This window comes from Mauremys reevesii, linkage group 1, assembly GCF_016161935.1.
Source record: "Mauremys reevesii isolate NIE-2019 linkage group 1, ASM1616193v1, whole genome shotgun sequence".
Lineage (NCBI taxonomy): Eukaryota > Metazoa > Chordata > Testudines > Geoemydidae > Mauremys > Mauremys reevesii.
In genome coordinates, this window is record NC_052623.1 from 251,771,965 (window position 1) to 251,784,796 (window position 12,832).

At 43.9% G+C, this 12,832-nt stretch overlaps 1 protein-coding gene across 2 annotated transcripts in view; it reads left to right on the forward strand.

The window, feature by feature from the left end:
* Positions 1-12,832, forward strand: part of KDM5A (lysine demethylase 5A) — an 85,844-nt gene that overhangs the window by 48,085 nt on the left and 24,927 nt on the right. For both annotated transcript variants that reach the window (XM_039547080.1, XM_039547090.1), the window contains one exon: positions 3,992-4,109. In XM_039547080.1, the coding sequence (XP_039403014.1) occupies positions 3,992-4,109 (118 nt within the window). The remainder of the gene's footprint in view (positions 1-3,991; positions 4,110-12,832) is intronic.

The following is a 12,832-nucleotide window of genomic DNA, read 5'->3' on the forward strand; positions in this document are numbered from 1 at the left end:
TTAATATATTTAACACCATTACAAATGCTGGATGCAAAGTGGGGCTTGGGGTGAAGGCTGTAGCTCGTGGACCCCCCCATATAATAACCTTGCAACCCCCTGAGGTGTCCTGACCCCCAGTTTGAGAACCCCTGGATTATACCATCTCTGGAACAGGGAGATTGATTCTCGGCCATCAACCTACAGGGTGTCTACTTCAATGTATCAATCCAACCATCCCACAGATCATTCCTCAGGTTTATCTTCCGTCTGGATCATTACAAATACGGGATGCTTCACTTCAGCCTCTTATCCGCACCCAAAGTATTCTCCAAGGTCCTCTCCGTAGTAGCGGCCCATCTGTGCACCTTGGGGAACATGATTTATCCATATTTGAATGACTGTCTCCTCCGAGCCTGCTCCTTGAACGATGCCCTACAGGCCACCCACAGGATGATAAACATTCACACAACTGGGCTTACAAATCAACACTCAGAAATTGACCTCGAGTCCTGTGCAGTGCTTGAAGTTTATAGGGGTCTATCTTGATGCAGCAAGAGCGTTCCTCCTGTGACAGATTTCACACCCTGCCCACACTAATAGAGACAGTTAAAGCCAGCCCACAGATGACAGCCTGACATTGTCTCCAGCTTTTCGGACACATGACGGCATGCACATTTTGATCTCTCATGCCAGACTTCACATGACATGTCTACAGGTATGGCTCAGGTCTGTCTACATACCAATCAAGAACATGCTAGATAAACCAGTGTGTATATCCTCCAGGGTCAAGCACTCCCTGGAATGTTGGAAAGACCCAGTGAACATCTGTGCAGAGGTCCCATTCACACAACCCCAAACATTTTTTCTAAAAATGGATGTATTCCTAATAGGTTGGGGAGCCCACCTGAACAACTGCAAGGTTGAGTGCAAATGGTCACCCCAAAATCGACTCTCCATATCAACTGCTTAGAACTAAGAGTGGTTAGAAATACTCACACACACTTTTTTCCCCTAATCAAAGACACCACACAAAAATCACGACAGACAACATAACATGTGTGTTCTATATAAATTCACAATGGGGCACCAGATCATTCTCCCTGTGCACGGAAGCACTATAACTATGGAATTGGTGCATTTGCCATAATGTTGTCATATCAGCTGCTTACCTGCCAGGAAGATAACAGCCGGCAGTCTCAGCTGCAAGTTCTTACAGGACCATGAATGGAAAATGAACCCAATTGTGCTCCACCGCATATTCTCTCACTGGGGAGCTCCAGAAGTTGACTGGTTTGCCATTTACCTGAACGGGAAATGCCCACTCTATTGCTCCAGAGCCAGTTTCGGGAAATGCTCCTTAGGAGATGCTCTCCTTCTCCCATGGGATAAAGTCCTTCTATACACCTTACTTCCATTCCTTCTGCTGACGAAGGTCCTGATAAAAATGGAGAGAGAAAGCAAAAGTTATACTGACTACTCCCACCTGGCGGAGACAAATGTGGTACCTGTATCTACCAATCCCTTTCCAACTCCCTCCTCTTCCTCTCCCAGAATGACGGGCAAATCCTCTATCCCAACCTACAGATCTTCTGGCTCAAGGCCTGGCTTCTTCATGGTTCCAACATGTAGAGCTGCTTCTCTGAAGAGGTGAAAGAAGTTTTATTACACAGTAGAAAATTGGCTACTCATTGCACTTACCTGCAAAAAATGGAGACTATTCCAGGTCTGGTGTAATTCCAAACATAGCCCCAATATCTTCGTCCCTCCCCTTTCAAATGTGCAACCCACCCTTCTCCCCTCTACTTTGGATGCCCAATAGGGGCTCTGCAGTGGAGAAGAAACTGAACGTGGTTCACCCATGCAGCGCTAGTTAGCCTCGAGGTAGAGCACAAGGGAGGGAGAGCGCTGGTGTGGGCCAAACGGACACTGATATCTAAAATCTCCAATCAGAGTTGCAGGCACACAGATACACCTATAGTGGAGGACCCATAGAAGGACACATCTCAAAGCACCATCTTTACTGCACAGGGAGAGTAACTTCCTCTTTCCCATGGTGGCCAGGCTTACAAAATCAGTACTCCAGTCTTCAATTGTTGGTTTGCTTTTTGGATTTTGGTTTTGGAGGTTCCAATCATTTAGTAATTATTAGTGCTCTGCTTAGCCAAAGTCTTCAGATTTATTCAGCTTCCAGTTAACATCCATTAGATTTAAAATTGCATGTTTATCTTGTAGCACAATTTTATTTGATAAGAAAAAATAAAACTGCAATTAAGTTCTGCTCAAAGCATACAGGTTTAGGAGCATTCCCAGAGCACATGGAATCACAGTGCCAAAATTTGTCTGTCTTGATGGCATCTGTTTGAACAGATGGAGAGGAATCAGGTTATTTAAAAACAAATGAACTCCTAACCAGATGTGTGCCCATTGCTCTGTTCTTGTATGGTGTCCTTTTTTTAATAAAAGACTATAAGTTCTTAGGGCAGGGACTATCTTATGTATTTGTGTAGCATCTGACATAGTGGCAGCCGAATCTTTGCTGGGACCATTAGGCAGTGAGAGGCTGGAACTAACATAAAGTAGAGTTCTTCAAGCGTTTATCTACACAGATCCTGCTTTAGGTGCATGCACGCAAGCCCAGAATCTTTTAGCCAGCAGTGTCCGTGGAGGCTGCATGTGCTTCCTGTGCACCCTCACACCCCCTCACACAGAGAGGGTATAAAAGGCAGAGCCGTCCCAACCGCCACTCTGTTCCTTCTTGCCACATGAGGCAGCAGAGTGAACAAAATTCATGATTTGGCTGGCCCTCCGTATACTGTGATTCATAAGGGCAGAGTTACGCTCAAGCTATGTCCACAATTTTTACCGGAAGTCGTTTGAATTTATTTTAAACCAATTTAATGGCTTACAGTATTTTTACCTAAGCTTCATGATTCTCCTGCAGAAACTAAGCTCCACACACTGGACGGTTTCAGGACTATGATCTTTGAACTGTCCAGAACAAAGCATTTTTTAAAATCAGTTAGACTTCTTGTACCTTTTGGTAATAAGTGTAAGGGGCAGGCTGTATCCTCTGACTTTCTAAATGGGATGCAGATTGCATGAAAATTCACTAGTTGAGTAAACTACCTGGTCCCTCACGAGTTAGGGTATGCTCTTCAAAGTTCACATCTATGCCTTGTTTCAGAGGGGGTCCTTATTTCTAAAATTGTAGAGCAGCTACTTGAAGTTCAGTTAATACATTTATCAATCACTACTCCACTGTGATAGCTTCTAGACCACATGTGCAGCTTGGCAGGGCAGTTCTACAGTCATTATTTAGATAGGATTCCAATCACCTACCTTGTAAAGAAAAGCGGTTATTTACCTTACAATTACTGAAGTTCTTCAAGATCCTTTTGTCCACACACATCCTAGGACCCACCCTCCTTCACCACTGATAATGAGCCCTTATCTGGATTTCTGTATTAGTGAAGGAATTGAGTGTTGTTTGTGGCAGCTTCCTCTTACTATGGGAGTGCGAGGGTGCACAGGACACACATGCAGCCCCAAAGGACACACTTCTGGCTAAAATTTGCTAGGCGTGCACATGGATACAGTGGGATCTGTGTGAACAAAAGCATCTCAAAAAGCTCCAATTTCTGTAAGGTAAGTAACTTCTGTTTGCCACATCTGCTACTCCTAACCTATTGCCAGTTGTGGCTCCTCCTGATGTAATGGTACATTGTGTTCACTTCAGTAGAAACTGTTTGCCATTGAATTACAGTGCGCATGTTGGGGAGATGATGGAGATTTTACTGGCTTCTTGTTAATAACACTTGGTAGCTCTGTGGTGCCTGTGAATAGAATTGACTGGAGATTCAATGTATGGTCCCATGAACACTGAAGAGATGGGACTTTTCAACTTCTTGATAGTCGTGAAACTCTCTACTGATCGGAGCTCACGCAAGTGAGTGTTGCCCCCTGTTTCATCTAATCTTGTTTGTAACTTTGCATCTCTTTGCTCATACAGCAGGCTGAGTCCAGATAGCGGGAGGACTCGGACCAAGCTGACGGTGGAGGAGCTGAAAGCATTTGTCCAACAGCTATTCAGTCTTCCATGTGTCATTAGCCAGGCCCGACAAGTAAAGGTAGGTTTTGCATCCATTGTTCGGGGATTGGGTTTTGTGACACCAGGTGAAGTTTCCCAGTATAGAGTGCAGGGTAATTTTACCTCTCCTGTAGTTTTGCCCTTTCTGATTTTTCTTTGCTGTCTCTTTTTCCCCCCACTTCTGTCTCGGAACTATACTATTCTCCAGGCTTCTTCTTTCTTAGCTAATAAGAAGGTTTTCTGACTTCCATCAATCTGCTTTGGTGCAATTGAGCAGAGTATGGGCATTGTTACTGTGCTTTGGCAGACTGGGTGACAAAGGTCATGAAAAATGATCTTAACTCAGATGGGAAAAATTTTCAAAATGAAAGAAAGTTTTTGCTATCTCCTGTTTTATCACTTGGAATGTGAGATCACCCCATTTAATCCCAAGGGGATGGGAAGCTGTCTGGAGCTTTTGTATGTAAGCATCACCTGGTATGGGGTACAAATAGAGTTACAGTACTTGCCTGTACTGTTTTCAGTTCTAGGCACCACATTACTAGGAAAACTCTGACTAAGTGGAAGAGGTTGCGAAAGAGAAAAATGTAAAGGGCTAGAGAGCATTGATTTGAGGAAATGTTGAAACTGCCAAGTGTGCTGAGCTTGGTTAAGAGATAGTGGTGAACAAAAATCTACAAACATTTGAAGGGTGTAAACACCAAGAAAAGGAGGGGAACTATTTAGAATGGTTTGAGGGGACCTAGCTAAGAGTAAAGAGAAGATATTAAAGGGAAACTTGAATTGCAGGGAAAACTTACTCCGAGAAGGTTGTAGAATAGTCTCCCAACAGAAATTATGGAAATCTCATCATCTGGGATGATTTAAAACTAGATCAGACAAAACAGTAAAGTGCATTAACAGTTCTTCAATGGCAGGGTGATGGACTGAATGGGATTTTTCATCGTTTAATTTCTAATTTAAGACAAGTAGATATTTGCCATGACACTCCTGGGCCTGAGGAGTAGACTCAAAAGTGCTGACTCAAATTTGGGATTCTTCAAGTGCTTGCACATGTCCATTCCAGTATAGGGTGCACAGCTGCTGAATTCTTTTCCCCTCAGTGGCATCTGTCGGATCAGCTCTGATATGCTCTGGAGTCACATGCTCAGAGCACCTGTATGAAGCCCCCTGCCGACCCGCGCGCTCTCAGTTCCTTCTTACTGCCCATGATGGTTGCTGGAACTACTGTTCTTGCTTTACAAGTACTTTTCTCAGTAGACTTTTCTGTCTATTACTGTATATAGTTAAGTTTGTTAGTATTTCTCCATTTTATTCTTCACCCCAGGGTATGCCTCGGTCACTGGGCTTCAAGACTTGTGCCTCTTGTAACAAGGCTATGCCTTTGAGCAACTCCTCATTCTAGCCGCCTTTAGTGCCTGGGGGAAGCTCATGTGCGGGAGTGCTGTAAGATCTGTAGGGACTTTAAGCCCACCACCAAAAAAGATTGGGATGTTAGACTGAAGTCCATCTTAATGGAGGCAGTGCTAAGACATCTCTTGGCGCTGAGACATTGAGACTCTGCACCAAGTACCTCGACATCAGTGAGCTCATGGCTTCAATCTTTGGGCCTGCCTCATGAGGTCCAACAGACTCTGCAGGACCTTCCTTTTGAGGGCACTTCGCTCTGTCAGTTTAGAGTCTTTTCCAAGCAACATGGCCTAAATGATTCCAGGGCTAGCTTGAAGTTCCTAGATCTTTATACCCAGGCACCCATGAGGAAGCATTATAAACCTCATCCAGCTTCTCGAATCTTTCTGCCAGCTGTCTGACAGGACTCTCACAGGAAGAGGAGCAGGGACTTTAGATGAAGGCCTCCCCAATCTTTGTCTGAGTCCATGCTCCTCCTCCCCCTGACACTTTGGGGGTTCCAAGCAGGCCTTTTGATGGGACGCTCTGGGACAAAATACCAGCACAGAACTTGGATCCAGGCTCCCCTTTATTTGCGGACCGTTTATCCCATTTCTGTTGGGCATGGGCCCGTATCAAGACAGACATCTTGGTGCTAAGCAAGATAGAAATGGAATATACCCTTCAGTTCATTTTTTTCCCCTGTCCCTATTCAGGCACTATTCTCATGAGAAACTTCTAACCCAAGAGGTGCAGTGGCTCCTTAGGGTGGGAGCCGTGGAAGACATTCCTCTGGAATTAAGGGGCCCCAGCGGTCTACAGCCGCTATTTCCTAATCCCAAGAGCCAATGGTGATCTCAGATTAATTCTGGACCTTCAAAAGGCCCAGCAGATACATGAATAAGCTAAAGTCGCGGATGGTCTCCTTGGCTTCCATCATCCCCTCCCTGGATCCAGGGGACTGGTATGCCACCCTTGATTGAAGGACGCTTACTTTCACATTTCGATTTTTTTTCCGGGACACACAAAGTTCCTCAAGTTTGTCATGAATCATGTGCACTACCAATTCGCAGTTTTCCCATTTGGCCTGTTGGTGGCCCAGAAAGTGTTTACCAAGTGCGTTGGACCAGGGTCCAGGTGGAGTCCCAATATAAAGTTAATCCATTCAACATTCCAGGACTTCGGTCTGCTGATGAATATGCAGAAATCTACCCTCTTCCCCGGTTCAGAGGATAGAGTTTATCAGGGCAACCCTATTTGGACACAGTCATCGCAGCTCCCCTGTCAGTGGTAGTCTCCCTCAGCTGGTGGCTAGACTTACTGACTGTGCACGTGGGAGTCCTGTTCTCAAGATCCCAACCATCTATATCTGTCATTATGGATGCTTCAGTGATGGGCTGGGGTGCTCACTTGGGTTCCCTCAGAACTTAGGTCTTCTGGTCTCTGGAAGAGCGCTCTCTACACATCAACGTCAGGGAGCTCAGGCAGTTCTCTTGGCTTGCCAGATGTTCCAGCAAGAAAGTGTCAGTTCTCACAGACAACATGATGGTGTTGTTTTATATCAACAGGCAGGGAGGCGCTTGCTCCTTTCCCCTGTGTCAGGAAGTGCTTCGCTTGTGGGAATTTTTCACAGCACACTCGATCCATCTCAGGACCTCATTTCTTCTGGGGTCACAGAATGAACTATTGGATCACCTCAGCAGATCCTTCTCTGACCACCACGAGTGGTCCATTCTTCCAGATGTCGTGAAAGCCATTTTCCAGAGGTGAAGAACTCCCCAGATAGATCTGTTCACCACAAAGCACAACAGGAAGTGTCTCCAGTTATTCTCTCTTGTAGGCATAGTCCTGGATCTCTCGCAGTCTCCTTTCTCCTTCCTTGGACAGCTCATCTCTTCTACACATTTCCTCCTATTCCTCTCATACACAAAGTCCCGCTGAGGATCAAACGAGACAGAGCGTAAGTCACCTTGATAGCCCTGCTAGCATTGGTTCACCGTTCTCCTCGATCTCTCAGTGGGGACACCAGGTATCGGTACAGCGATAGAAGGATTGATCTCTCAGGACCTCGGCCACTTGCATCACCTGAACCTTGAGTCACTCCAGCTTCGGCCTGGAAGCTCCATGGCTGAGCCCTTCAGATCTAGCATGCTTTGAGCATGTCCGCAAAGTCCTAATAGGGAGCAGGAAGCCATCCACTAGAGCAGGAGTAGGCAACCTATGGCACGCGTGCCGAAGGCGGCACGTGAGCTGATTTTCAGTGGCACTCACACTGCCCTGGTCCTGGCCACTGGTCCGGGGGACTCTGCATTTTAATTTAATTTTAAATTAAGTTTCTTAAACATTTTAAAAACCTTATTTACTTTACATATAACAATAGTTTAGTTATATATTATAGACTTGTAGAAAGAGATCTTCTAAAAATGTTAATGTATTACTGGCACGCAAAACCCTAAATTAGAGTGAATAAATGAAGACTCGGCACATCACTTCTGAAAGGTTGCCGACCCCTGCACTAGAGCCACTTATCTGGCAAAGTGGAAGGCAGGTTGATTTTTCACTCACGACATGATGGCCTGGTTTTTGAAAGGCCTGGAGCATCTCTACCACATGTCTGGGATCCCATCCCTCCCTGGGACATGAATCTTGTGCTGTCGAGACTCATAGGGGCCCCCCTTTGAGCCTTTGGCTTCCTGCTCTCTCGTGGAAGGTTGCGTTCCTGGTTGCAATAATGTTGGCCTGCCAGGGTGTCTGAAATCAGGGTGCTTGCTTCAGAACCACCATTGTACGGTCCTCTACATGGACAAGCATTGCGGCCCAAGGTAGTTTTATACTGGCCAGGACATATACTTACCCTTCTTCTTTCCGAAACCTCATACGTCAGATGAGGAGCGCAGGCTACACGCCTGGGACGTCAGGAGGGCGCTGGCTTTCTACATAGATAGAATTAAGCCGTTCCAGAAGTCTATGCAGCTGTTAATTGCGGTGGCAGGCACAATGAAAGGTCGCCCAGTGTCTGCTCAGAGGATTTCGTCTTGGCTAAGGCCTGCATTCAGCAGAGTGATGAGCTGCGAAAGGTGCCTCCGCTGGCAATCGTGATGGCACACTCGAACAGGGCACAAGCATCATCAGTGGTCTTCCTGGCACAGGTACCAATTCAAGACATCTGTAGAGCTGCTACCTGGTCGTCTCTCATTATGCACTTACCTAGCAAGCTCGAGATGACGCTGGCTTTGGCAGAGCAGTGCTGCAAGACTGTGAACTCCGAGCCCACCTTCATGGACACTGCTTGTGGTCGTCTAGAATGGAATCAACATGAGCAAGCACTCGAAGAAGAAAAAACGGTTACCTACCTTTTTGTCATGGTTGTTCCTCGATGTGTTGCTCATGTCCATTCCGTTATCCGCCTTCCTGCCCCCTGTCGGAATTGTCAGCAAGGAGGAACTGAGAGGGCGTAGGGACAGTGGCGCCTGATATAACAATGCATGAGCACAGCACTCAAGGGGGCACCACAGCTGGCCCTACAGATACTGCTAAGGCAAAAAAATTTGACTGTACACATGGGCATGTGCACACCTAGAATGGAATGGACATGAACAACACATCTCAAAAAACAAGAGTTACAAAAAGGTAGTAACCATTTTCCCCCACTTTACCAGGTAATCTGCATTGTTTTAAATGCAGTTTTGCCTGACAGACACACTACAAACTGTACCTCAAATGGACAGTCTGCTAATATCTGTGTCCTGCTCATTTGCAAGTGCATCTGAAAATACTAAGGCCTTGTCTACATACAGAAATTCTACCACTTTAAAAAGGGTAACTTTTAAATGTCTGAAATATTGAAAAGGGTAAACGGGATGATCTGGATAATTATAGGCTTGTCAGTCTGACACCGATCTAGGGCAAGATAATGAAGCAGCTAATATGGGACTCTCTTAATAAAGAATTAAAGGAGAGTAATGTAATTATTGCCAATCAACGTGTGTTTATAGAAAATAGATCCTTTCAGACTAATTTGATACTTTTTTGATAAGATTGCAAGTTTGATAAAAAATAAGTGTTGCTGTAATAGGTTTATATTTCTGTAAGACATTGGACTTGGCATCACATGATGTTTTGATTTAAAAAAAAAAAAAAAAGGAACTCCAGAACTATGTAAAATTAACACACATGAAGATTAAAAGATAGCTAACTGATAAATCTCAAAAAGCAATTGTAAAGGGGAATCATTGAATGGGTGTATTTAGTGAGGTCCTGCAGGAATCTGTTCTTGGCCTTAGGGTAATTAACATTTGTATTAATTATCTGGAAGAAAACATAAAATCATTACTGATAAAGTTTACAGATGACCCAAAATTGGGGGAGTGGTAAATAATGAAGATTACAGGTCACTGATAGAGCAATCTGGATGGCTTGGTAGATAAGACAGAAGCTAACCGTGTTTTTTTAATATGGTTAAATGTAGACGTGTACATTTAGCAGCAAAGAATGTAGGCCATATGTACAGGAGGAGGGACTCTATCCTGGGAAGTAGAGACTCTGATTTTGACCCGGAGCTCCCAGTATGATTAGGTGGGCAAAAGGGCTAATGTGATCCTGGGATGCAAAAATTGGGGAATCTTGAGTAGGAGTAGAGGGGCTATTTTTATCTCTCTATTTGGCACTGGTGTGACCGCTGCTGGAATACTGTGTCCAGTTCTGGTATTGACAATTGAAGAAAAAGGTTGAAAAATGGGAGCAGGTTCAAAGAAGAGTCATAAAAAGGACTAAAGGATTAGAAAACATGCCTTATAGTGATTAGACTCAAGGAGCTCAATCTGTTATAGTTTAACAAAGAGAACGTTAAGGATTCCTGTGGAATGGAAGTCTGGCATTAGTTGAGTGCTCTGAGCATTCTTTATCTGAATGTATCAAGAAACGAGGTCCAGATTTCTTTGAATTCATATAATTATTTTCTATGTTGATAAGCTATTTCTTTTGCTGCTAATCAGACAGGTTCAAATACCACTCTATTCTGGGCAGAAGTCTACTCCTCTATTTTTGTAAAATCATTCGCTTGGTAATAATTGTGGCCCTCGAGTCAATGTCTGTGTGGTGGAGTTAAACCCAGAATAGTAGGTACAATTACCTAGGATATAATTTTCAGCTGAGGCTAGGTTACTGAAGCAGAGCGCTATTTTCACTCTTGTATCCCCCTCTTTCTGCAGCTGCCTGATTGTTGGACAGTCTCACAACACATGCATCAGAGTTCCTTTTTCTTTATTAAAGCATCAACAAATATCAGAGGACAAGTCCCCCATCTTGCACTACCTCTATGGCACCCAGTAGATTTGGAATAGAATCAGTTGTAGCCTGAAATCCACAGAAGCATTTTTAACACGCCGTAACATGCTCTGCCATTGGGGCTCTTTTAATGGCTTGATAACTTCCTTTCCAATGCTTTCAGAAAATTCCAAACCAATGCAGTTCCTCTTCGTTAGTAAAACATGCATTGTGGATGTGGGCCTGGGAGTTTATGAAGCTGTTTCTGGTAGCTCTGGGGCCTATGGCAGTCTTAGGACATGCAGACCAAATTGATACATTAGTTAAGGGTTTTAGCTGTAAGTACAGCCGCTCCGCTGAAGGTGGCAAATGATATCGTTGTTTTAGTGTTAGAAAAGAGAGACCGCCCTCATCTGTGAGGAATTGGGAAATCCATATAATTCCCTTGCTCAGCTAGTTCTTCCAAATTATATTTTTTCCCCCTAAATTTGCAAGACTGGGTTACCCCAGATATATGCTGTTGTATGACAGTGAGGATGAAATTGCTATCTCTCAGGATAGCCCAGACTTTTCTCACGAGTGCTACTGTAGGCACCTTGTTTTTCTCCATCAGATAAAAAGAAGAACCCAGCAGACCTGCAAGGGGAATTGGATGCATCAATACCCACCCATGTGGGTATAAGAGTGGCTGCATTTGGAACCAGTTTACACCTGTAACATGATAAAAGCATAGTAATAATTTGGGGGTGTTTGGGAACCCAATCCCCCCATCCCCTTAGCTATAGGGAGTTGGAATTTAATTGTTAGTAGTGGGCATTGACCAGGACCCTGCAGAAAGGCTCTAATAATGTTGTTAACTTCTCTAAAATAAGATGGAGGGGTATATACAAGTGGGCCACTTAGAATACAGCGGAGCCTTGGCAGATTATTATTTTTTATTGTATTTACCCTCCTCCAGAGGCTCAGGGAAAGAAGATGCCACCAATTTGTATCATTAGTTACTTGAGAGAGTACAGGATTTAAATTTACCTTTACAAGTTCTTAATATTTCTTGGTACTTTTATATCTAGGTATTTGATTGCATCTGTGACAGTTCCATTGAGAAAAAGCCTTGCCAGATGACAACCAGGAGATTGCCTTAAATTTTTAACAGTGAGGGTAATTAACCATTGGAACAATTAACCAAGTGTTGTGGTGGATTCTCCCATTACTGGCAAATTTTAAATCAAGATTGGATGTTTTTCTAAAAGATGGATGCTCTATGAAATGTTTTGGGGAAATACCATGGCCTGTGTTATACAGGAGGTCAGACTAGGTGATCACAATGGTCCTTCTGGCTTTGGACTTTATGAATCTATGAACCTCTCTAGAATAGATGCAGTTATACCAGTATAAATGTGCTTGACTGGTAGATCTTCCTCCTGTATGAGTAGAGGAGTAAGCTATACCAAAATAAACACATTTATACTGGCATAACTATGTCCACCTTCACTGTTGTACCGATATAGCTATCTCACTTAGAGGGTTAATTTGTCATCAAAATAGTTGTAACAGTACAAAAACGGTTATAGGGCAGGCCTTAGTGTCCCATTCAATAAAGCTCATGATATAAAGTCATTAACTTGCAAATTTTGGAGTGTCACAAAGCAGCAGAAGCTTGTTGACTCTCTGAAGATTAGAGGACTCTGAAATAATGAGATTATTTGCAACTGCAGGTGTTCCCCTTAAGTAGGTGGTAGACATTGGCATTAATGTTACTCATTGTTAGGTATTGGATGAAAGGGACAGTGATCACCCATCCACGCAATCCCACCACCAATGGATTTGCAAAAAATTTCCACTAGATTCATAGTTTAAAGCTGGGAGAGACTATAACACAGGAGGTCTGACTTGCTGGTGATAGATCATCCCTTACATTTCACCAAGTCACTCCTGTGCTGAAGCCAATAACTTGTGCTAGTGTTTGGCTAAAGCATATCTTCCTTAAAGGCATCCAGTCTTAATATGAAGAGCCCAAGAGATAGAGAATCCACCTCTTCCCTTGCTATTTTGTTACAGTGGTAAATCACCCTCATTGTTAAAAATATATGCCTGATTTCTAACTTTCTA